This window comes from Leucopleurus acutus (genome assembly GCF_964270905.1).
Source record: "Leucopleurus acutus genome assembly, chromosome: 12".
NCBI lineage: Eukaryota > Metazoa > Chordata > Mammalia > Artiodactyla > Delphinidae > Leucopleurus > Leucopleurus acutus.
The window spans coordinates 51,955,369-51,980,654 of record NC_139154.1 but is presented as its reverse complement, the minus strand read 5'-3'; the positions used below and the strand labels follow the sequence as shown (position 1 = coordinate 51,980,654).

General features: G+C 46.7%; 1 protein-coding gene across 1 annotated transcript; it reads left to right on the top strand.

The window, feature by feature from the left end:
* Positions 1-270: 270 nt before the first annotated feature.
* On the top strand, positions 271-21,747 carry CAPN14 (calpain 14; the record flags this gene model as incomplete). Its single annotated transcript, XM_082851439.1, is given in 18 exon segments — positions 271-282; positions 2,004-2,089; positions 5,502-5,576; positions 6,608-6,771; positions 7,819-7,982; positions 8,463-8,471; positions 10,414-10,619; positions 12,146-12,182; positions 12,684-12,702; positions 12,705-12,739; positions 14,056-14,113; positions 16,665-16,729; positions 18,382-18,450; positions 19,111-19,189; positions 19,833-19,949; positions 20,300-20,355; positions 21,235-21,318; positions 21,742-21,747. Coding segments are annotated over 18 exon segments (1,341 nt in total).
* Positions 21,748-25,286: the final 3,539 nt, after the last annotated feature.

Genomic DNA, 25,286 nt, shown 5'->3' with positions numbered 1-25,286 from the left:
TGAGTGTTTCTGAGAAGCCTGGGTAGATGGTGATGCTGTGAATAGAAACTGAGACCACAGGAGGAACAGTAGGTTTGGAAAATGATATCTACTGATAGCCACAAGGATACTGAAGCTCAGACCAGGATCTTCTCAAAGGGTTTCCTTTTGCAGGATGGGACAGAACTCACATGTTTTAACATGTGAGACATGAGATTGAATTGACAGCAAACTCAATGTGAGTCAACACTAAGATGTAGGTGCCAAAAATAATGATAAGGTTTGAGCCGCATGCGCACAAGCGTAGGAGAGGAGGATAATCACTGCTGCCTGGAAGCCTGTTACGTGGCTGGCGCTATGCTAGCTGCTGTCACACACATGACTTACTTTGTTTGCATGACAGTTCGAAGTGTCATGATTCTCCCAGAGAGTGGAACAGAAGCTCAGTACCTAGAACGAGGCAGAGCAGGGCACGTGCCACAGTTTTTATGAAGTGTAGGTGAACTGATTGATAAACCCAGATGTGGTCTGATATGGTATGGTTAACAGTCAGGGAGCCAGTCACTGTTGTATTATGGTTAACTTAAGGAACTGAAATTTTAAAAATTATATTTGGAGGACTGTTCCCTGCGAGGGCAAAAACAACCAATCTACTACTGTGCTATTACCCACTTGCAAGATTTCGGTTGTCATCTGTATGCCAATAATCCTAAACGTTCATATCTCCAGTCTGAGCTTCCCCTGGGTATCCTGTAGACAGGCAGCTCACATTCAGTCCCAGGGTTGAGAGTTTCCCAAAGACCTCTTGGTAAGCACTAAATTCAATCATTACGGAATAATTTTAATTACTATTTTAACACAATTTACTGAGTGCTTATTATGGGCCAGCCACTGGACTAATTGTTTTGTATTCATTACGAAATGAATAGTTGAATTTTCCCACTAATCTTACAAAGTATATATTATCCCTATTTTGTAGATGATAAAACTGAAATGATAAAACTGAGTCAGTAAATGGTTAGAGTTGGGTTCAGACCCCAGGTTTATTTGGCTGTAAGTGTACGTGTGACTTCCCCAAAGTCCTCCAATTCCCTTTAACTCTGTTTCAGACTTTTTCAACTCCATTCGCACCTGATTTCTTCTTTCTGTTAGATCTCCATCAGTCATGTTTGTGTGTGTCAAGAACTTTTATTTTCATATTGAGATAACAAAATTTATATTTAAAAATATTTATGTTTATGATTTTATATTTATTTAACAAATGTATTTAACAAAATTTAGCACTTCATATGTGATAAATACTGTCCTAACTGCTTTACCCATGTTAGCTCAATCCTCACAACAGTCCTATGAGTAGGTGTATTGGTGTCCTAGGGCTGCCATAACAAATTGCCGCAAGAGAAATGAATTTTTCACAGTGTTTCTTAAAGGCGGAAGTCTGAAATCAATGTGTCCTTAATACCGTACTCACTCCAACAGCTGTAGGGGAGGATCCTTCCTGCCTATTTCAGCTTAGGGTGGCTCCCAGCATTCCTCAGCTTGGAATGCATAGCTCCGGTCTTTGCCTACATCTTCACACACCCTTCTCCTCTGTGTCTTTCCCCTTCTATTCTTTTGTAAGGACACTTGTCATCGGATTTAGGACCCACCCTAATCCAGAGTGATTTTATCCCAAGATCCTTAACTTAATTACACCTGCAAAGACCCTTTTTACAAATAGGATCACATTGACAGATTCTAGGTAAACGTATCTTTGGAGGAGGGTACGCATTCAACTCATTGCAGTAGATGTGACTACTGGCTTCATTTTACAGATCAGGAAAAGGACACAGAGAGGTTAAGTAACTTCCCTTAGGTCTCACAGCTAGTGAGCAGCAGAGCCATTTTCTCCTCTTATCAACTCCCAGGGCCTTTGATCGTTCATTTCAAGGTCTCCTCTGCAGGCATGAATCTCACCCAGATATCTGCAACATTTGCTATTGGCACTCAGCCCAGCCACCTGGACTGGTTCTCCTTTTATACAGGTGACCTCCAAACATGGACCTGCGTACCTAGTCAAGCTGCGGAACCCCTGGGGAAGAGTGGAATGGAAAGGAGACTGGAGTGACAGGTGAACTTCTGAGACTGGCTGGGAGGGGTGAGCACGGGGTAGGTAAAGGCTGCAAAGGAGGCTGCCTTTGGCACACAAATTCACATGCGTGCTTTTGACATTTTCACATATGCATTATCACTTAATCATTTTTACAGATGAAAAAATGAAGGCTCAGAAAAATAAGTGGAATATTACTCCTGATAGAATGTACTACACTCTATTTATTATACATTAATAAAGAGAATTGTCAGAGGGACTGGGTCTATGTGGAAAAATGGCATCCAAAGATTTATATAATTTTTTTTTTTTTTTTTTGGCTACGTTGGGTCTTCGTTGCTGCGCTTGGGCTTTCTCTAGTTGCAGCGAGTGGAGGCTACTCTCCGTTGCAGTGCTTGGGCTTCTCGTTGTGGTGGATTCTCTTGTTGCGGGGCACAGGCTCTAGGCGCGCAGGCTTCCGTAGTTGTGGCATGTGGGCTCTAGAGTGCAGACTCAGTGGCGCACCGGCTTAATTGGGCATGTGGGATCTTCCCGGACCAGGGCTCGAACCCGCGTCCCCTGCATTGGCAGGCGGATTCTTAACCACTGTGCCACCAGGGAAGCCCGATTTATATAAATTTTAAAGTGTTGTAGAAATATAGCATCATAACGTTGTTGGTAGTGGTTTGTTTAGGAAAACAAGTGCTTGTCTTTGAGAAAAATGACGGGTTAAATTAATTTTGGTAGCTGTGTGATCTTAGGCAAACTTTTTAATTTCTTTGAGCCAGATGTGTGATGAGGATTAAATAAAATGATGGGCTTTATTCCATAGTGTCTAATCTGCTGTTAGTCTCATCCAGAGTAGTTTTCATTTTAGATATTATGTTTTTTAATACTAGAGATACCATTTGAGAATATCTTTCACTTTTCTCTTCATCATGTCCATAGTTCCCTTTACATCCTTGAGAACATGAAGCACATTAATAATGGGTGTTTTAATGTCCTTATCTGCTAATTCCATCATATCTCTCTTATTTCTAGGTCTGTTTTTACGTGTGGTCATGGATCACATTTTCTTTCTTTTTTTTTTTTTAAACATCTTTATTGCAGTAGAATTGCTTTACAATGGTGTGTTAGTTTCTGCTTTATAACAAAGTGAATCAGCTATACATATACATATATCCCCATATCTCCTCCCTCTTGCTTCTCCCTCCCACCCTCGCTATCCCACCCCTCTAGGTGGTCACAGAGCACCAAGCTGACCCCCTGTGCTATGCGTCTGCTTCCCACTAGCTACTGATTTTACATTTGGTAGTGTATATATGTCCATGCCACTCTCTCACTTTGTCCCAGCTTACCCTTCCCCCTCCCCGTAACCTCAAGTCCATTCTCTACATCTGTGTCTTTATTCCTGTCCTGCCCCTAAGTTCTTCAGAACCTTTTTTTTTTTTTTAGATTCCATATATATGTGTTAGCATACGGTATTTGTTTTTCTCTTTCTGACTTACTTCACTCTGTATGACAGACTCTATGTCCATCCACCGAACTACAAATAACTCAATTTCGTTTCTTTTTATGGCTGAGTAATATTCCATTGTATATATGGGCCACATCTTCTTTATCCACTCATCTGTCGATGGACACTTAGGTTGCTTCCATGTCCTGGCAATTGTAAATAGTGCTGCAATGAACATTGTGGTGCATGACTCTTATTGTTTATGGTTTTCTCAGGGTATATGCCCAGTAGTGGGATTGCTGGGTCATATGGTAGTTCTATTTTTACTTTTTTAAGGAACCTCCATACTGTTCTCCATAGTGGCTGTATCAATTTACATTCCCACCAACAGTGCAGGAGGGTTCGCTTTCCTCCACACCCTCTCCAGCATTTCTTATTTGTAGATTTTTTGATGATGGCCATTCTGACTGGTGTGAGGTGATACCTCATTGTAGTTTTGATTTGCATTTCTCTAATGATTAGTGATGCTGAACATCCTTTCATGTGTTTGTTGGCCATCTGTATATCTTCTTTGGAGAAATGTCTGTTTAGGTCTTCTGCCCATTTTTGGATTGGGTTGTTTGTTTTTTTGATATTGATTTGATAGTGGATCACATTTTCTGCTTCTTCATATACATAGTGTTTTTTTTTTTGTTTTGTTTTTTTTTTTTTTGTGGTACTTGGGCCTCTCACTGTTGTGTCCTCTCCCGTTGCGGAGCACAGGCTCCGGATGCGCAGGCCCAGCGGCCATGGCTCAGGGGCCCAGCTGCTCGGCGGCATGTGGGATCTTCCCGGACCGGGTCACGAACCCATGTCCCCTGCATCGACAGGCAGACTCTCAACCACTGCGCCACCAGGGAAGCCCATATACATAGTGATTTTTTATTCGATACTGGACATTGTAGATTTAGTTGCTTAGGGATTATTTTGATACTTTGGAGTTTTCTTTTAGGAAAGTTCTAGGAAAACTTTTAGTTGGGGCCTAACTTGACCCCATTACTAAGGTGTAGACCCTTTGGGTTCTCTACTAAAGACCCCATGTATACTGTAAGGTCTTTTGACTCTGGCTGGTGGGAATTCAAATGATTTCCAGCCTGGTGTCAGCTCTGGAAATTGTTCTGTGTATAGTTCAGTCTTGTGGGATTTCATTTTATGTATGGACAGATTTTATTTTAGCCAAAGACTCAAGGGAACACCTGTTAAGTTCTCTGGAGGTCCTTGTTTAAGTAGCCCCCTCCTCTTGGGCACTTTCCCCAGCAAATTCTAGCTGTCTTGTCTCCCTGAACTTCAGACTCTGTCTCTTCCACTCAGCAAGACTGCTGGGCTCTTTGTGGGTCCACTTCCCTGCGTCACTGTCCAGGGAAGTAGTTTCAGGCAGGAGTCTAGGCAATGTTAGGGCTCACTTTATTTGTCTCCCTCCTCTTGGGGTCACAATTCTGTGCTGCCTGCTGTCTAATGTCCAAGAACAGTTGTTTCTTGTATTTTGTCCCATTTTTAGTTGTTTATAGTGGGGAAGTGGTACATGAAAGCCTTACTCCTTTGTAGCTAGAAACAGAAGTCCAAAATGATGGGCTGTGGAAAAAAACCTAATAGTAACATAGGTTCCAATGCTAGTTCTGACATTCAATAACTTTGTGACTTCAAGCAAGTGACCTAATCTCTTTTAACCTCAGTTTCCTAATCTCTAAAATGGCAATAAAAATCCCTACTTTGTAAAGTTGCTATTAGCCTTAAATGAAATAAAATATGTCAAGAGCCTAGCCCAGAACTTGGCTCAGAGTAAGTGATGAATTAATGTCACATGTTGCTTTCATAATAGAGGATGTGAGATGTAATTGTCTGCAAGCAGTATGAAGATGAGAATAAATAGCAACACTATAGAGCATTTACTGAAGAATTTCTTGCATGTCCCTCTCAATCCTTTCCTTCCCCATGAAAACATTTCTTTTCTGTTTTCAGCTCAAGTATGTGGGAGCTACTGAGCCTCAAGGAGAAGATTCTGCTGCTGAGGAAAGATGATGATGGGGAATTCTGGTATTTGACTCAGAGACTTGGGGCACATGCCCTGGCTTACATTAGGACATCCATCCAGCAAACGTTTACAGGGTGCCTCATGCATGCCAGGCATACATGAGATCAAGAGACAAGATCTCTTATACAGAGATCAAGAAGACCCTTTAGGGGCTCATGGCCTAGCAGGGCAATCAAACAGGCACAGTCTCTGTGATGAGAGCAGAGACCCCTGGCATGGAACTCAGCGGGTGCTCAAAGCAGAGGGTGGGTGTGGCCACTGCCTCCTCTCCGACTTCTGTTTCTTGCTGACTATAAACCAACGCACCTGTGCCCTCCAGAGCAAAGCAATACTACCCCCACCCACCCCGAAGCCTCTCACCCCTTTTTATGAAAGGCCACCAGACACCCTGAGCTGATGCTGCTTCTGGGTGTCTGACATGAGACCCACCTGTTCCCCGTTCCTTCCACTTTTCACCCTTACTATTAACTCCCACGCTGTCCCTCCTCTCCCTGTACCCATCCTTTTCAGACTGCTGTGTCCCTTTCGCTCTTGAAGTAAGTGGTCATTGAACTCAAGAGTCCTGCAAATACTATTATTTCTGTTTACAGATAGTAAACTGAGCTGGTTCAGACAACACGCCTTGGGGCACAACGTTAGCCAATTGGGGCGAAGATTTTTATCAATTGATGATGAGGAACTGATTTGTGCAATTCTTATTGAACATGTATAAATCAATTGACTAGCTATGAATGCCCCAGTTCCACTTTATCACCACCATCAGTGGCCCAAGAACATCGCCCTCAGGTAGCCATTGTTGGAGGCTTCTTCCAGCCACAGGGTGGGGTTTCTTGGTAGCACCACCTGCCCGAGATGGACCGTCACACTGGTCCATCCAGCCCCAGTCTCATGGGTCCAAAGCCAGCTCAGCTCTGCATGGGGGTGTGGAGGCTGGGGCCCTGGGTCCAGCAGAGGGCTGGGATGCCCGTTACTTAGTTGAAGCCTCCCTTCTGGTCCTCATGACTGGATGTCATCTCCTTCGTCCTCTACACAGGATGACACTGCAGGACTTTAAAGCACATTTCATGCTTCTGGTCATCTGTAAACTGAGCCCAGGCCTGCTGAGTCAGGAGGTGGTCCAGAAGTGGCTGTACACCATGCTGGAGGGGAGATGGGAGAAAGGGACCATGGCTGGTGGCCCGACAAAGTCACCCCGAGGTGAGCCTGTGCACAGGAGACAGGGGCTCTTGGGTCTAAAGGGGCAGCTTCTCCAGGCAAAGGTGGGGCTGCAGACAGAGCCGCTGCCCAGGGCCCCTGGCTGAAGGTGAGGGGGCTTTGCTGGCCAAGCTGCGTGCGCTGGCCCCGGGCTATGTGAACCAGGAAGATGGGGCACCTTTGTCCTAATTTGCACCAGGGCGTAGAATTCTCAGTCAGGCTGCCTACTTCTTGGGGGTGTATGTTTCCAGAGGGTTCCCTTTCCTAATCGGCACCAGGCGGCCACAGGCGCACAGGCATAGTAGAAGGTTGGGTTACATCTTTCTGTGGTTTTAGGATAAGGTCACTGATATGCTGAAGTAACCACCCCATAACAGGCAGGATTGAAATAGTATTTATATCGTATGTATCAGGCCGTCCTTACCTAGAGTTTGGTAGAGAAACAAAATCAAGGATTCCCAGGGCATCAGGTATAGGAGATGAAAGTGTATACATTCTCCAAGTGGAGAGGTTTGGGGACTGTGTCCCTTTCTCCACAATGGGCCGTCTCTTGGGTAGGAAAGATTTGAAGGGGGTAAGATCTCAGCGGGGCCCGGGTGGCCCTGGCTCTGCCCTCATCTCCCCCACAGTGTGCCCCCAAAGGCTGAATCTGCACATAAGCTAAGGCTTGGTCCCCACAGCTCTGCCCCCTCCCCCCACCTCTTCCACCTCGGGTTCTTCACGGACACGCAGACCTGAGAGTTACTCTCCACTCTAGCTTTTGCCCAGCACACTGCCTGGCACAGGCTTTGTGTCCTGGAGATGTTCACTGCCTGGGCCAGTGACTGTTAACTAACTGAAGAGAATGTGCCTGTGGTCCCAGGGGAGCAGCATTTTAACGGGGACCAAGCCTTAGCTTATGTGCAGCTCTGTCCGGGTGGACCCCAGCTCTGTCCGGGTGGACCTTGGGTGGGAATCCCGGGGCAGCACCCTGGGTCTGTGCTCCTCTCTGTGCTTTGGCAAGCAGGATGCTAGGGGAGCCTGTCTCACCTTGGCTATCTTCTGCCCCAGACACATTTTGGAAGAACCCTAAGTTCCTGCTGTCGGTCTGGAGGCCCCAGGAGGGCAGGAGGTTCCAGATGCCTTGTAGTGTGCTGGTGTACCTACTCCGGAAGCCCAGGCACAGGCACCGCAACAAGAAGCCTCACCTCGCCATTGGCTTCTACCTCTTCAGGGTAGGTGGGCCTCTCGTGGAGTCTTATCCTTTCTTCCTCTTTCCTGTCCTCTTTACCATCCATCTCTGTCTACCTACATCCTTCTCTGTCTACCATGGGTGCAAATCCTTGGGAATATGTGATCTAGAACAAGCCACCTTCTTGCATTTGAACATCAGTTTCTACATCTGTAAAATGGGGACAATGATATTTATGCAAAAGGTGGAGTAAAAGAAGATCGTGTAGCAGTGCTTATCATTGTGCCTGGCACACAGTTGGTAGTTCCCTTTGCCCCTCCCCAAAAGCCAAGCTTACCTTGCCTCACCTTTATCCAGGATTTCTGATGATGGATTAAAATGTCACTGACTGGAACAGCAAGTCTTATGGGAGGGGAAGTGGCCTCTGGGTAGAGTCTTCTTGTATACCAGCCTCCATTAGAATTCATGCTTGTGAAAGAGATGGATTCACTGCCTAATGAGGCCTCTCTTTTTTGTTTTTCAGATGAGCAAGGTGAGTTGCACACTTGCCAGGCTGGCCGTGGTAGGGAGTGATGTCCCGGGTTCACTGAGACTGCAGCAGCCTTATGTAAGGAGCCACGGGAAGGTCTGGCAATAATGCCAACTGCCTCTGTGTGTGCGAGTAAAGAGCATCTGCTGTTCTTTTTTATCCAAGGGCCCCCAAAGTCCTTATACCTCCATAGACAGGTCTGAGCCTGATGTAGAACCAATACATTTTAGAATCGATTAAATCCCTACATAAATACTTAGGGCTAATATTGAAGACTGTCACAACGTAGGAAGAAGGAAAAATCACAATCTTGCCTGAGTTATGAAGCCCATAATAAAATAGATCTATAACAGATGCGACATCAGGAGCCCATGAAGCCCACCTACTAGGGGACGAGGGACAAAGGCTGGGAAAACAAAACAGAAACACAGGCAGAGGACAGCAGCAGCTCCGTGTTTCAGCTGCGGTGGCAGCCTAGAGGGATCAGTTAAGAAGGCCTGAGCTATCCCAGCCTCTGAAGGGTGGCGGATATTCTTTGTTTCCCAAAGAAACCAGGAGTGAAACACTTAATTTTCTCAGATTGGACTGAATCGAGTGAGAAGGTTTTTGTAAAGAAACCATTCTGCGTTGGGTGTCTTGGCTCGGTTGGGTTTTTTGTTTTCCTCCCGAGGGAATACGGAGCGCTCCCAAAGGTGCCGATTAATTTTAAAAGAAAAAGTTATTTCGTCGAGGAGTGGTGGTGGGATGAATTGGGAGATTGGGATTGACACATATACACTAACATGTATAAAATAGATAACTAATAAGAACCCGCTCTATAAAAAAATAAAATAAAATTCAAAAAAAAAGTCTAGGAAATAGTATAAATGATGCCAGATCTCAAAATAGACATTGGTGAATCTAGACAAATCTAAAAGGCCATGAATTTCTATTAAATTCTACTATTTCATATTAAAAAAAAGCTATTTATATCAAGCCTATTCCTAAATAGAATTGGGTCAACCTACAATAAAAAGTATAAACAGAACAAAACTATGAACCAGTTACAGAATTCAAAAGGCAAGAAAAAAGTTATAAATAGATGAGAGATAGGGAAGCGGTTAATTCTACCAGGAGCACTAAACCTAGAACAGCTACTGCAGCTGATTATAAAATTTAGTTCTGAGATTCCTGGCAGCCAGGGCAAAGACAGCAAAGGGCTGATTTTCTAGTTCTCATTGTCTCAATAAAGAAAGCATGTGTCACCAAGAGATACATTTTGTTTCCCCAGCCCTAAGTGGAATCTGGGAAATGTCTTTATGTGGTGGATAGTGTCTTCAGCAGCAACTGCGTGCATCCCCCCTATGGATCTCCCCTCCCTCCATAGCCCTGCATGAGAGCCAAGGGAAGAGGAAGCAAGAGAGAAAAATAGGGCCAAAGGGGGACATAAAAGAGAGAGGGAGAGAGAAAGAGAGAATAAAAATAAGAGATAAAACAAAACACAAACCAGACCTCTGATCTGGGTCTTCTGAGCTTTGGCCAGTACTCTTTCCTCTTTCAGAGGCTGCTTTCACTGAGATGACACGGAATATCCAGTTGATCTGTATGGAGGGAGATGGCTGGTGGTCCGTCTGTACCTATGAGCATAATCATGTCATGATCAACCTTGAAATGGTAGCACATACATGGAGGCAGCTTCAGGAAGTATCAAGAATGTGGACATTGGAGCTCAGCTGTCCTGAATTCCAATCCTGGCTGAGACTCTTACCCACTAGGTGACTTTGTGCAGATGACCTAACTTGTCTCAACTTCAGACCGTCAACTGTAAAGTGGAAAGTGCAGACACAGTGACATTCCTCACCTCATCTTGTGTATGATATTGTTTTTAACACAAAGTCAAATCAGTCGACATATTTATTCAACCTCATGTAGGGTTCCAGCAAAGGTGCCCGTCCTCTACCCACAGAGCTATGATGACCAGAGGAGACTGCCTCCCAAGTTCTTCTGGGAAAATGCTCCCCTGAAGTGGCCTGAGACGTTTCTCAGGGAGAAGGAAGTGAGTCGGGAGCTGTGGCTGGAGCCTGGGACATACGTCACTGTGCCCTGCACATCTGAGTCCCGCCAGGAGTCTGAGTTCGTCCTCAGAGTCTTCTCCAGGAAGCGCGTCTTTTAGTAAGGTCCAGGCCTCTCTCGGAGGTTGGGGTCCACTCGGGCCAGGGGTGGGGGGCAGGGTGAGGTGAAAATGGCGGAGGACGGGGGTCTCTGTGACCAGCACAGGGGACAGGGTGAGCAGGAGAGCAGGGCAACTGTCTGCGCGGAGACATCCCTCACTTCTTCCTCCCCACTCTCCTTCTAACAAATGAACACTTGCTGGACGTAGAGAGAAAAAGCTAGAACAGGTCTGGCCCCTGCCCTCCAGGGGCTCAAAGGCTGGAAAGGACATGGACGTATGAACAGTTATTTATGTTATGCTGTGTCTGGGGTAAGCGTTTATCTGTCCAGGGTGTTTGGAGAGCACCAAGGAGAAGCATCTGAGCCACCCTTCCATGGTCCTGGGGGAAGCAGGGGTGGCTTCAAGGACGTGGTGATTCCTAAGAGATGCACAGGGTTTGTTCAGTTGAGGGGGGCTGTCATCAACCATCAGGCTCAGACGAATCAATATACACTCATACCAGCCAAACTTATTACAGGCCTACCTCAGCGATATGGCAGGTTTAGTTCCAGACCACTGCAATAAAGCAAATACTGTGTTAAAGAGAGTCACAGGATATTTTTGGTTTTCCAGGGCATATAAAAATTATGTTTACACTGTACTGTAGTCTATTAAGTGTGCAATAGCATTATGTCTTAAAAAAACAATGTGCATACCTTAATTAAAAAATACTCGGGAATTCCCTGGCTGTCCAGTGGTTAGGACTCTGCGCTTCCACTGCAGGGGGCACAGGTTGGATCCCTGGTCAGGAAACTAAGATCCTGCATGCCGAGTTGTGCGGCCAAAAAAAAAAAAAAAAAAAACTTGACTGCTAAAAAATGCTAACCATTGTCTGAGCCTTCAGTGAGTTAGAATCTTTTTGCAATAGTAACATCACTGATCAAAGATCACAGTAACAAATATAATAATGAAAACGCTTGAAATATTGCGAGAATTACCAAAATGTGACAGAGAGACAGGCAGTGAGCCAATGCTGTTGGAAAAATGGCGCCCATAGACTTGCTCTATGCAGGGTTGCCAGAAACCTTCAATCCGTAAAAAAATGCACTAACGCGGAGCACAGTGAAATGAGGTAAGCCTGTATTTTGCCTATGATTGTTCTGACATGACAGCCCTTCAGTGCTTAGAACCCAGTTCTTTTTCCATCATATTTCGGGCATAGATAGTTTATCTTGGTCCCAGGCCTCACTGCCTTGTGAGACCACTGAGTCTGAACGTATGAGTGGGAGTAGTTAGATGAGGGTGGGGGAAGGAAAGGGCACACGGGGAGGAGGGTTCTGCTTGAGCAAAGGCCGTGGGGTGAGAACACAGGGCACGTGGGGAGGTACAGCCGTGTGCCGAGCCCTGTGCCAGACTGCACACTTCAAGGGCAAGTGGGGCGTCAGCTAAGGAACTGGGAAGGTGAGTTCCCAGGGGTGGGAGAATATTGGTCAAAACGTTCCCAAAATGATCCCCAAGAAGTAATTCGGTCTTTTCTCCCCCTCAGTGAAATTGGCCGCAATTCAAGTGTCGTCTTCCCTAAGGTGGGTTGTCAGGTGGAATTCCACATGATGGGGACCGTTTACAGAGCTGGGAACGGGGGCTTCTCCCCTCACATTCAGGGGTCCGGGGAAGAGGTCTGCAGATCCTGCAGGCCCTACTCTATGGCGCACATAGTATGTTATCTATCGTGCCCTAGAAGTATGCAGGTTCTGCTGTTTTTGCACCAAAATAACTGCCCTCCGGTCAGGTCCTTGGCGTTGAAGGCCCGGAGCCCCAGATGCAGGAGTCACACCTCCATGTCCTTCTGTTTCTCTCTACCCGGTGTTTCTTCTGCCCCTTTCACGGTTTGCTACTTCCCCGAAGCCAGTGACAACTGGAGAAACAGGGATGTGGGTGAATGCTATGGTAAAACATTTAAACCAGCACTCAAGGTCAGACTCACAGATTTCAGAGGCCTGGGAGCCGTGAGCACATTAGTGTGTGCACGCGAGTCCATTCGTCCAGGGGAATGACCAAGTCCTTCTGTGTGTCTGTTCCTATAGGAGACCATAGACCAAATGGAGGGCAGGATGAATCCTTCACCCAACTCTTTGAAAAGGTAAGTTGAACCAAGGGGGGTAGCAAGGAGCAGGGCACGCTGTGGAGCCTATAATCCCATGGCGGGTGGGTTTGCATCTGCCTGACCCTGTGTCTAAATTGTGATTTAAGGCTTTCTAGTCCCCAAACTGCCACTTTCTATGAAAGCCCTCAAAGTTTTAGACAAATGAGTAGAGCTGTTGTTTCCAGAAGGCTCCTGTAAAATGCATATCCGTTCTTGGAAGCTACCTTGATTCGTTGTAGGAAAAACAACTTTAATTTTTAATCCCTGTGACAATGGAATATGGCAGAGGTGAGACTCAGTGTTGGGAGGTGTGGGTGGAGCCTGGCAATGATGAGCCCTGGGGGGTCTGGGGGAGGGACGCCCAGGGAGAAGACCCCGTGGGTGGGTTGGTGGGGGTGGAACCGGTAAGAGGCATTGGGGAGGAGGAAGCCTACCCTCCTGGTCCCTTCCAGTTCTTTCCTTGGGCTGACCCAGGTTTGAGCACCAGCAAGAGGCCACCCCGTCCCTAACCTGAAGGATGCGAAATACATTTAGAAACAGGGCAAGAAATCTGGGCCTGACATCTGAGTGATGTCATTACAACTGGAAGAACATGAACTGCCTGTGTTAGTAACAGCCCTCCCGTCTTCTCTCATCTTCACCACTGGCATTTTGCTTAATGTCATCAGAGAGGATACATCAGAATCTTATGTGTGTTGTTTATAAAAGTTTTCCTCCATACCAGGGGTTTCCAAACATCTTCTGCGGCAGTCCTCTTTATCAAATGGAATCTCACAGAGAAACCTAACATATATAAAACAGATAAATATGAACAGATAACTTACAGCCATTATATAAGCTCAAATTTATGGTACTTATATTGCATTAATATGTCCTAAAGTTAAATGTTCATGTAAAGGGTTGCTTTTCTGAACTCTAAAATGGAAATCTGGACTCTTGGCTAAGGATAGTTTATTAGTAATAAAACTGAAACCCAACTGCTGAACTTTCAAAGCATCTCTATAGAACCCAGTTTGAGAATCACCGCTATTAGTCTACCTCTTAAGAGTCCTGCCCTGCTGGGGTGCTCTGAACTTGGCACCCAGTTAAACTGTTGTAGAAGTTCTTATGAAATTCCAGATTTAATTATACGTCTAGTCATGTTCCTTATGTGCAGGAAAATGGCATCAGTTATTCTGCCCAGAAATGGCATATGTGCCACCCTGAGCAGATGTGGGAGAGGCCTTTCCCAACCCCCTTTAGCTGTGGGCCCTCTGCATCTAACGAGCCTTCAGCAGTGATGATTCACTTCTACCACTCTGCTTCTGCTCCAGCATCCAGAAATAAATGCAGTCCAACTGCAGAAGATCCTGAACCACATGCCCTGGGCAGGTGAGTATTTCAGAGTCATCCTGTAGGACTCAGGGGTCACAACTTTTCTGAACTCTGGGTCTATTTCTCTTTCTCCTGGTGGGACATGTGAATGCCCACTGGTCCCCCCAGGAGCTGTGTCTTATACCAGGGTGGGTCGTGTGGTCTGACAAACAGGTAGAGGAATTTATGCAGCTTAGAAAATTGTTCTTTTTTTTTTTTTTTTTTTTTGCTTAGTTGAGTGTGTAAAGATAGGTGGCAGTGAAAATGAAGATTTCTGCTAGTTTGCTAATTTGAGAAGAATAGCTGAATATTTCTTTCTTGGCATATAAAGGCCATGTGGAAGAATGGCATTCATTTTCTCAACTCGGCAAATAAATATTAAGTATCGACTAGCTTACCAGAGAGCTCTCTGATGAGCTCATAGTTAAATTGATTAACCCACAGAAATCTGATAGGAGCACATCACGAAGGAGAACTGCAGATGGGCGGTGTGGATGCCTTTGTATGAAGCTTGGGATAAATCATCAGGAAAGCTTAAAGCCCATATAAAAGTATTTTATGTGTATATTTTGAGTGAGAAAAACATGATTTTGAAAAAAAGTAAACCAAACAATTAAAGGGTATTTGCCACCTGAAATATGTGATTGCTTCTCCTTTACATGAAGCCAAGATTTCAAACCCAAACACACTCAGAAACTGTATAATTTCCAGATGGTTTCTCAAAGCCAAACTCGGGTATCATAAAAGAGCCAGAAAGGGAGACTCTAGAAATTATACAATGTGAGGTGCAGCCCCTCCCTACACCTCCTCAAAAAACAAAAAAAAATGTAAAAGAGATGGCTTCTGCACATTTAAATTTTTAAGGCATTAATCACAAGTATGCAAAATGACTTTGGAAAGAATGGATGGACACATTGCCTTCATTTATTCCTATGCGAGGGTTTCTGGTTGATAGATCAGAGAGCTGCTATAGCTTTTGGCAAAATAGTTGGTAAAGTCTCCCATAATAAATGATGAACTGTGGGTTGGAAAGTTGCAATATGATTCACAAGTTTTATCATCATCCCAAGAGTTATATAAATATGAACCCAGAGAGATAATTCTATGTTATGGGTCAGAGCCTATACGTTTTAAATATTTAGTTGAGAGTCTCTGTATTCTGCCCTTGGTCCCCTTACACTTCCTCAACTTTTATCAATGGCTTGGAAGAAGACATGGCATGCAGGCTTATCAGATCTGCAGAGGGCACAGAACTGGGAGGAATAATTAATATAATAGCCAACAGAATTAAAATTCAGAATGTTCACCACAAGCTGTGCCCAAGCCCAAAAGATGAAATGTAGTCAGGGTGATAATTAAAATCTGCCATTTTATAATATTTAAAAAATCAGTTGCACAAGTTCCTAAGAGAAGAGACCTCATCTTTGTGGCAGTTAATTTGAAAGCTATCTGGTTAATTTAGTTGACCTTGAGCTTAACATGTGCTAATAGTTTCAAGTTGCTGCTAAATAAGCGAACCCAAATTCAGGCGGTATTTAATGGAAGCATTTAGTGTGTGTTTTTGAAATTGTGTTCCGAGAAAGGTTAGAAACCGAGAGGTTTTCGTAAGTGTTCCGTGAAGTAAAATGGGTTCGATTCTACGGTCAATGGTGCTTAGGAAATTCTGCATTAAACAAAATTTCAACATTGGCTCCTGTACACGGATCACGTGCTAAGGTACATGGTGATGCAGACAAGGGTCATAGATACAGAATATTTCAAATGGATTTGAACTCAGAACCCTTTCTCTGCAAAACGTCTCCCTTGGAGCCTAATTTGGGAAATGTGGACTGAAAATTTTGGAAGTGATAGACCCACTGTACTCTGCTTGATCCACCTGCATCTGCAGGAGTGCGTTCCAGTCTTGGTACCACATTTTACGGAGGTGCTCGCAAAGTAAAGTGCGTAGAAGAGGGAGGTGAGGGTTTAGAAACCATATCATCTGGAGAACCGATGGAGAAATGTTTAGATGTTTCGAATGGAGGGGAGGAGTCAAAGAGGGGACAAATGCCTGTTTATGCTTTTCTGGAGGTAGAACTAGGACTAGTGAGCGAGTTTTACAGGCGCTTCCTTTGGAATTAACAGGAGAAATTTCTCCTGACTTGGAGCTATGGATTCATGTGAAAGAGTGAGCTCCCAGGACCGACAGGCCATCTGTCAGGACATCTGAGATTGTCTCCCAGTTTGGGTGGGAGCTTGAAAAAGGTGCCCTTTCAGACTGGGGAGCCTGTGACTCTATCGTCCTGTCTGCCCCCATCCCAGCCCTCCGATACACAGGGCCATGTTCATCTGACCTACTGTGAAGCAAAACCAGAATGTTCTCTGCAGGGTTTTACTGTGTTACTGGGATGTAGGAATCCCCTCCAAGCCTTCTCTCTCTGTCTCCACTGTTCTCATTCTTCCTGCCCCAACGTAAATGGTGGTCGTTGGGCCCTATGGCCGGCCTAGGCAGCACTGCCTCTTCCTGTTCAGAAAAGGGCCATGCAGTCCTGGGGCCATGTCCATGCAGACTCTTTCTGTTCCTTCACAGGTCTAAGGAGCGAACAGCCTCTCTTCAGCCTCGAGGCCTGCCAGGGGATCCTGGCCCTACTGGATGTATCTTTTTGGGTTTGTGGGAGGATGCATTCTGCTGTTAGAGAGCTTTGCCCTGGAGCCAGGCGGCCTGGGGTTGAATCCCAACCCTAGCACTTACTAGGTCTGTGATCTCCGACTAGTCACTTAGCCTCACTGTGCCCCAGGTCCTCACGTGCAGCACAGAGATGGTATTAAAACCTATTCTGGGGCTTCCCTGGTGGCACAGTGGTTAAGAATCCGCCTGCCAATGCAGGGGACACAGGTTCGATCCCTGGTCTGTGAAGATCCCGCATGCCACGGAGCAACTAAGCCCATGCGCCACAACTACTGAAGCCCGTGCACCTAGAGCCCGTGCTCCGCAGCAAGAGAAGCCACCGCAATGAGAAGCCCGCGCACCACAACGAAGAGTAGCCCCCGCTCACTGCAACTAGAGAAAGCCCGTGAGCAGCAACGAAGACCCCAAAAATAGCAGCCAAAATACAAAAAAAACAACCCCAAAAATGAAACCTATTCTGTAAGATTTGTATATGAATACAAATGAGATAACCCACGTGCAGTGCTTAGGACAGAACTGTCATCGAAAAGTGATCAATATTGTTATTAATAACAATAAGCTTACTTCCTGACAGCGAGGATGAGGCAGCTGCAGGGTGGCGGTTAGTAACAATTCTCCAGGTTACAAGAAGCTTTTACAAGAGCCTCAGGGTCCTGAGTTTTCCATTTGGTGATGGGGCAGCACCTGCCCCCGTTTACAGATCAGGAAGCCAGAACTTGGGGAGTTCCGTGACATGCCGCAAAATCAGCTTTCCTCGTTCTCAACACTGTCATTTTTCTAGCAAACCCTCTGCCTTAAGTTGTTCGGAGTTTAATTACCCACGCCACAGAGAGGCACATAGAATGGATACTGTGAGAGGGGTTGCAAATATAAAGAATGTTGGCAGAAACTTTGCAGAGGCTGCGGGCAGTGTGGGATGGTGGTCAGGTATGCAGGCACTGGGGCAGGTCCCAGCCTTGTCAGCAGCTGTATGAACTTGGACAAGATCATGCTCTCTGAGCCCTCATTTCCTCATCCATAAGAGGGAGGAGTTAGTACCTACCCCACCTACTAGGTGAAAATGAAGTTCCATAGGTCAAGTGTATAGCTCAGTGCTAGGCCCACCATCAGGGCTCAAAGAGAGGTGGTGTGTCATGGTGTTTTTGAGCCAGTCTCTCTGATGCGGGGGTACTTGGACGTGGTCTACAGGGCTAAGCGTTCAGCGTTTAACCGTTCCTAAAATGACTAAATATAAGAGACATCCTTAGCCACCCTGTGCCTGACTCCTTCCATGAGTTGGTTTTGACAACAGTGAAAAAAAGAGTTACTATTTTTTATTTAAATCGCATCAGATTGGCCATGTCAGAATACCCTGCTTCACTAAGTGGTAACTGTCATCATCACCATCATCAGACCATCCTCTCCTCTCAGTGCTGCTGTGTTCCAGCTCATTCTGTCCTGTCCTAGTAAGGGCCAGGGAGCCCTGGGCTGCACTGAGCAGTCAAGGGAGGCCAGCTAGGGATAGCTAACATTGAATGGGGTGTCCCAAATTGCACATTGCTGTGTGGAGGGCCCATTACTGCCTCCAGAGGTGTGGACAAAACTCCCCTGGCGGCTTTGACCTTAACCCTGCTATCAGCTTAATGCATCCAGCACCGTGAGTATCCAGGAATTCAGGGACCCGTGGAAGCAGCTGATGCTCTATCAGGTAAGAACAAGTGTTCACCACGCCTCCCACGGGACAGTGCAGAAATGGCAATTCTGCAAAACTATAAGGTACCCCTCTCCCTTTCAGCCCTTTCTACCCAACCACTCACCTAATCTTCCCTAATATCCTTTTAGTGTTTCCTCCTTTCTCTCCCAAACTCAGAGAGCCTGTTGCAATAGTCTTCTGAATTTTTAAAGCGACATCTGATCACATCGCTTCCTTACTAAAAATGTTTTGAGACTCCCCATGGCCGTCAGTCGAGTTCACACTCCCTAGCATGGCATTTAGAGTCCTTCATAAATTGGCTCCCTCCTACTTTTCCAATCATTACTCACAACTCTCCTCCCGTCTCCTGAGTCATAAGGTTGGAAGTCCTTCAAAATTTGGATGGCGTGCTCAGATTAGGCACGTTTACCTATACCAAGACTCTCCATCCCCCGTAACAGAAAGACCGCCCACTCTCACACGCCTTAAGGAGAACTGGGAGAGGAGGTGGGATCCTGACAGGGACCCCCTGCCCTACTCTTGTCTAGGCAGCCGGGCCTACCGGTGGAGCCTCACACTCAGCAGTCCTGCAGCCTTGACACTGGGGTGTGAGGGCTCTCAGGTGGGGCTTGGAAACGCCTGGCTTCCTTAGCCTTTGGTGTGGGCTCTTCGCAGGAGGTTTTCCACAAGCAAGACACTAACTGCTCAGGATGCCTGAACTGGGCCCAGCTGCGGGCTGCCATGAGGGACACAGGTAGGCCTGGAGGCGGGTGGGGAGGTGATACTGCAGGGCGCACACCAGGCAGGGGGTGGGGCGGCGGGGGTGAGTGGTGCTGGGCAGGGTGTGTGGCGTCCTGCAATCTTCTAATGAGTAGGGTTACTCCCCGAGTTCAGAGGCCCAAAGACCAGGATCTGTGAATAACTAAACCATTGATTATTATCACTATGATCACAGCTAACATTTATTGAGGGTTGGCACATGTATACTCGTATTTAATCTTTGCCAACACCCTGTTCTAATCCCCACTGCACAGAGGAAGAAATTGAAGCTCAGAGAAGTTAACTTGCCTGGGGCTTAAATCCAGGACTCCCAGACGCCAAGGCAGATAGATGCTCTTGACCACTAAGCAGACTGCCTCCTGCCTTCAAGGCCAGTAACCCACGTGATGAAAAGATCCTCATGCTGGTTGCCTAGGGGACAGGGATGGAGAATGGAGAGACAATAAAATTAATAGGCTAAATAATTGAAAAATTCACAATGAACCGCGTAAAAGAAGATCTTAGGCTATTAGGATTCAGGTCCCGGAAGTGGAGGGACAATTTAAGGGGCCTCAGGTGGGAGGGGAGCTGGATATGAGGTTTCCGGCACCCACGGTGGGAACCTTTGCTCAGTGCAGGAATCGCGCTCAGTGATGACGTCTGCCAGCTGAAGCTCATCCGCTACGGTGGCCCTGACCTCCAAATGGCCTTCGTCAGCTCTGTCCGCTTGATGCTGCATGTGGAGAACATGCAGCGTGAGCTGGGGGGAAGGAGGGAGGGCCCGGGCTTCCCCTGCTCTCCTCGTGGATTGCCCACCTGTCCCCAGTTCAAGCACGAGAGAGGACTGCTGCCAGTGCAGGGAGCTCTGGGGAACGCTGGCTCTGTGCCTGTGAAACCTAGCTGCGTCTACCCGAACTAACTTATGCCCTGTCTGCTGCAGGGCAAAGGTGTGAAGCGGCTCGCTTAGAACAAGTGTGGCGCGTGTGATTGCACAGAGGCCGAAATTGGCTTCCTGGGTGAGGGGCCGTATGGGAGGAGCTAGTCCCTCTTGTTTCCAACACATACACACGCATTAGCTGTGTTCTTTTCTACTGCATTTTCACAGACGTCTTCCAAAACTTGACCCAAGATGGCAAAGGGATATACCTCCAGAAGCCAGAAGTAAGACCTTCTCCACGGGGTCGATTCGTGTCATCTTAGGGAGCAGTGGCCGTTGCCTGTTCAGGGGCTTGTAAAGGAGAAGGGTTCTGAGTGCCCTTCGTTCTGCTGAGTGCACGATGGAGCACTGTATGCATTGCACTTATTCATTTGTGCATCAGATATGACTGGGCACCCACTGTGTGCCAGGCATATGTGAAGGTACAAGTGTTTGTTGAATGAATGAGGTGTGTCTGACACTGGCTGTCTTCCCCTTCCATTCAAGCTGCATAGATTTACTGAGCACCTGCCATGGGCCAGATGTGGAGACACTGGAGTCTGGAGTTGAATCATCTGCCCTTTCTGTCGAAAACACATCCTCCGTTTGGGCTGCTTAGAAAGAGACTCATAAAAGCTGGGGTTTCTTCCTTGACCTCGGATGTTCAGTTTATGGAATAAGCTTCTAAGATATAGGGACCCTCAACATGTATCTACCCTCAATCACTCCCATATTTGAGTGTGAAGGTGGGATGCAGGTGGAGGGGCAATGGTTAGAACTTCTGAGCCCGTACCCAATCACAGATCCCCTTGGACACGTGATCCCTAGCGATCCTTCCATAGCGACATACTCCGCACTGAGAGAGCAGGACAGCCATCAGAGTGGCTCCTGATGCAGGGCAGCTCACAGCTTGAGCAGAGGCTCCTAGAAAGCAACGTGCTATCATGGCCGGAGAGCTGGACTGAGACCCAAGGTGAAGCCACAGCACCCCTCGTAACCACCTGTGGGACTGTCAGCACATTGCGTTGCATCTCTGGGCCTCAGCTTCCCTGTGTGCGAGATGAGCTGGCTGGGTGATGTCTAACGTTCTCTCCAGCTCTGACCACCTCTGGTTCCTTGAGGAGATCCTCAAGGCCATCGAGGAGGCCTACAGGGAGTGGCAGCCAGCTTGCTGGAATTTCACTCTGGGCTTTTCTCTGACCCCACTGGTAACTTCACCATTCTCATCTTCATCATCACCAGCATCACCATTTTTATGTAACTGGCCTGGGGAGTGATTTCCCCAGAGGTTCCCCCCTATGTGAGTTAGAGGGACCGTTCATCACACCCACATAAAGCTGTCAGACAAATGGGCCCATAAATGTAAACATGTAGACTATGCTCTATTGGATCTCTGCTACCCAGTCGGCCCGCACACCTGCACGCTGCCGTCACAAGCACGCCAAATTGAATGCATGGGGGAAACTTGCATTGAGAATTGAATATAGAATCAGCCTGCATCTTGGCTGTCATCATTCACAGGCCCCAAGGAAAGTCAAGGTTGATTGTATTTCAGGTTGATTTATACTTACTATGGGATGGTGTGGTCTTTCTGGCTAAGCTCTCCATTAATGTCCTGTCTGGCTTCCCAGGAGTGATGGGGGAGGAGGCCCCAAGTCCTGCATCAGGCTCTAGGACCTGGTGACTGAGAAATGAAGCATCCTCAACTGAATGTCAGAGATGGGTCTGAATAGATCATAATTTTCTTCCTCATTATTCCAGTGGCCGATGATGACTCTGTGCTCCTGAGAAGGCTGGACGCTCGTTGGCCCTCACCGAGGACTCTGCATATGGCCCAAGGGTGGCCTTTGGCTGAGACCAACCCATGCTCAACCCACCCACAGTTCTTCAGGACTGTGTCTCCAGCCATCACCTTCTCGTCTGGTAAGATTTCTTTTCTGCAGATCTCCCCTTTGGACGGGCAGCATACAAAGAGGGAAGCGGCGAGGCAGAAAGATTGCCTTGGACTTGTCAAGACCAGCTCTCTTTCCCTGTGACCACGACCTTGTCACAAGCAGAAACGTCATCTAAGCAATCTGATTCCAGGCTTGGTGTTCTTTCCTTTATACAATACTGACTCCACAGGTGTCCAACTTAAATGACCTTAGACATGCCGCATTCTCACGTTTGGGGTAATAGTCTAGGTTTCAAGACCTGAAGAGGGAATGATATGTTTGTAGGCATCTGTACTGGCATCTATAAACTGGTAGAGAGATCGGCTAACTTTTAACTGTCTGGGGGTGGGGCGGGGGTACATTGAACTTTTAAGAGCACAGAAAATAACAGAGCTGTCAGGGTCCAGGTGGGATGGGCTGGATCTGGCATCTGAGGTCACTGCGTGATCTTCTGCTGACAGTATCTCCCGATGGTTGGATTTGGGGGGTGCCAGTGAATTTAAAACACCCGACTTCTTAAAGGGCTTCTGCATGTGATGGGTGGCAGTCTGTTTACCTGACCTATGGGCTATCAGATCTACTTCAAAGAAGAACAACAAATCCATGCTGCATTGCAGAGTTAATCAGCAGATGGTCGGTATATCCGATGTTTTGTGCTACAGTGATCCCTCACTTTCCTGGCGTCCCTACCAACCCAGAACCCAGGCAGAAAATCAGAACAGTGGCCATTTCCCAAGGTCCATGCATTTTACTCATAAGTTAGCAACCCAGAGCCATTCATTAAAATTCTATTTGTTATTGTTATTATTTTTAATTAATTAATTAATTAATTATTTTTGGCTGCATTGGGTCTTCGTTGCTCTGCCCGTGCTTTCTCTAGTTGCGGCGAGCAGGGGCTACTCTTCGTTGCGCTGCGTGGGCTTCTCATTGCGGTGGCTTCTCTTGTTGTGGAGCACGGGCTCTATGTGCGCGGGCTTCGGTAGTTGTGGCACACAGGCTCAGTATTTGTGGCTCGCAGGCTCTAGAGCGCAGGCTCAGTAGTTGTGGCGAACAGGCTTAGCTGCTCCGCGGCATGTGGGATCTTCCCGGACCAGGGCTCGAACCTGTGCTGCCAGCATTGGCAGGTGGATTCTTAACTACTGCGCCACCAGGGAAACCCTAAAATTCTATTTATTATTAATTTACAAACTGTTCTAACAAACATGACTACCTGGTTTCCAGGTCCATAGGAGACTAAAGGAGGAGGTTGAATAGGGGATAAAAGGGTGTCCATTGGCAGAACTAAAGGAAGTTTGACAGCCTGGTAGACGGGCAGTGCGGGAGGAAGGAGCACTTGAAAGGGGCACTTTCAAAGCATAAAAACCTTTATTTATTCCAAATGATAAAATGTGAAGTGGTTTACCATAAGTGCCATGTGCTCTAATACATGAGGCGTTACTGATTTTGTAAACAGTCATCATATATAGTCTTTTAAAGATTTTTATGTCTATTTACTTATCATTATTTCTATCTTTAGACCCTGCCATTTTAAATATTTGGTTTAGTTAAATTATTATTGCTTTGCACCATGAAGGCCATTTTGCAGAGTTTTGGGGTGATGGGAAGGTCGTACCTTTATTCTGTTCATGACACTTGCACATTATTCCATTCGTCACGCTTGTGTGATGGTTTTGCTTGGTGCAGATGAGATCTGCATTGAAATCAGTTAATTCTGATAAAGCCCCCCGTTTGGCTTCTTGGTGGTGGTCTGAGCTGCCCTCCTGTCCCTCGTGTGTTACCCTCACCCCCCTGAGTTTAGGTATCACTGTGGCAACTCACAGATACCCTGTGCCTTGCCAACCTTCACCCCCACAGATTCCCTCTGCGCCCCTCCCAAAGCTGAGTACTGGAGATGAGGGGCAAAGCCAAGTCCCCACCCACATATCCCCTCCCCATTTTCTGTCACCCCAGGGCATGGGGGGCAAGTGAGGCTCTAGGACAGGGTAGACCGTTCAAGGGTCCGGATGAAGTTATGCTGAAGGTGTGAGTGGTGGACACCAGTGATTTCCAGAAGTTAAAAGCCAGGTGATTATCATGACCAAGACAGGTGGAAAGTCTGCATTCCAGAAGCCCAGCAACAGAGGAGCAAGCAGTCAGTCCTCAGGTGCCAAGACAGGTGAGTCAGGGAGTCCAGAAGCTAGGGCTGTCTAGAAGTCCAGCCCAAGCAGGCAGAGCACGCCTGGGGGTCCTGTCCTAAGCCTTCAACTCTCAGAAAAAAAGGACTCTAATTGCTAAAAGGACAGTGCAAGAGGGGACTAAAATACCTGCCCTTTATTTATCCTTGCTTTTCTTTTTTCCTTTCTCTCATGTTTTGTACAAAAACTTAGTCACCAGAGAGAACCTTCTAGATACCAGTTAAGGCCCAGGGCAGGGCAGTCAGCAGCTTACTGTACAGAGCACTGCTTTCCTTCTGTTGTCCCGCCGGGTTAGAGAAATGATTTTAGCCTCCAGGATTTCCAAGCTGATGTTTTCCCAATGAAATATATGTTTTAAAATATTTATAAGGGACAAAAAGAAAAAATTAGTTTTGTGGGTCCTAGGTAGGTAAAAGGGGGCCAGCTCTGCCTGGCTTTGTGGAGGAGTAAGCTGTGTGTCCAGCTCTTGGGGAGCTCTGCAGGCAGCCCTCTGGGGTCACTGGCCCCAGGACCTGAGTTACCAACGCTCTCCCAGAGTCCCGAAGACTGAAGGGGTACAAAATCCAACAGGAATGAAAGTGAGGAGAAGTTGGGCAGGAACATTCTAGCTATATGACATTGGACCTCAGGTTACTCATTTGTAAAATAGAGCCCAAAATGTCTACGTTACTGGGTCATTATGAAGATTAAATAATGCTGGTATGCTGTAGGCACTCAGTAAATGCAGCTGCTCTTTTTTTCCTTAGGCAGGACAAGTCTTTCTTTACAACCATTATTATTTAGTTTTGTTTTTAAAACACAGTCACTCACAACGACCACTCCTCTGAAACGCCCAAGGTTTCATACCCCATTTCTACTTTCCTCTTCTTCCTCTACTTCCCCTCTCTGAACCTATCACTGCTTCCTTGAAGTGTGGCCTCTGGAGGGCACCCCTCGTCTCCAATGCCAGGCACCCGCAAAAGGGGCCATCTTGTTATTAAAGCTCCTCTCACGTCACACAGACACAGGCTCTGCCCTCCACTCATCTTGAACTTCAGAAGCAGGAGAAGGTTTACTCGTCAGAGGCCC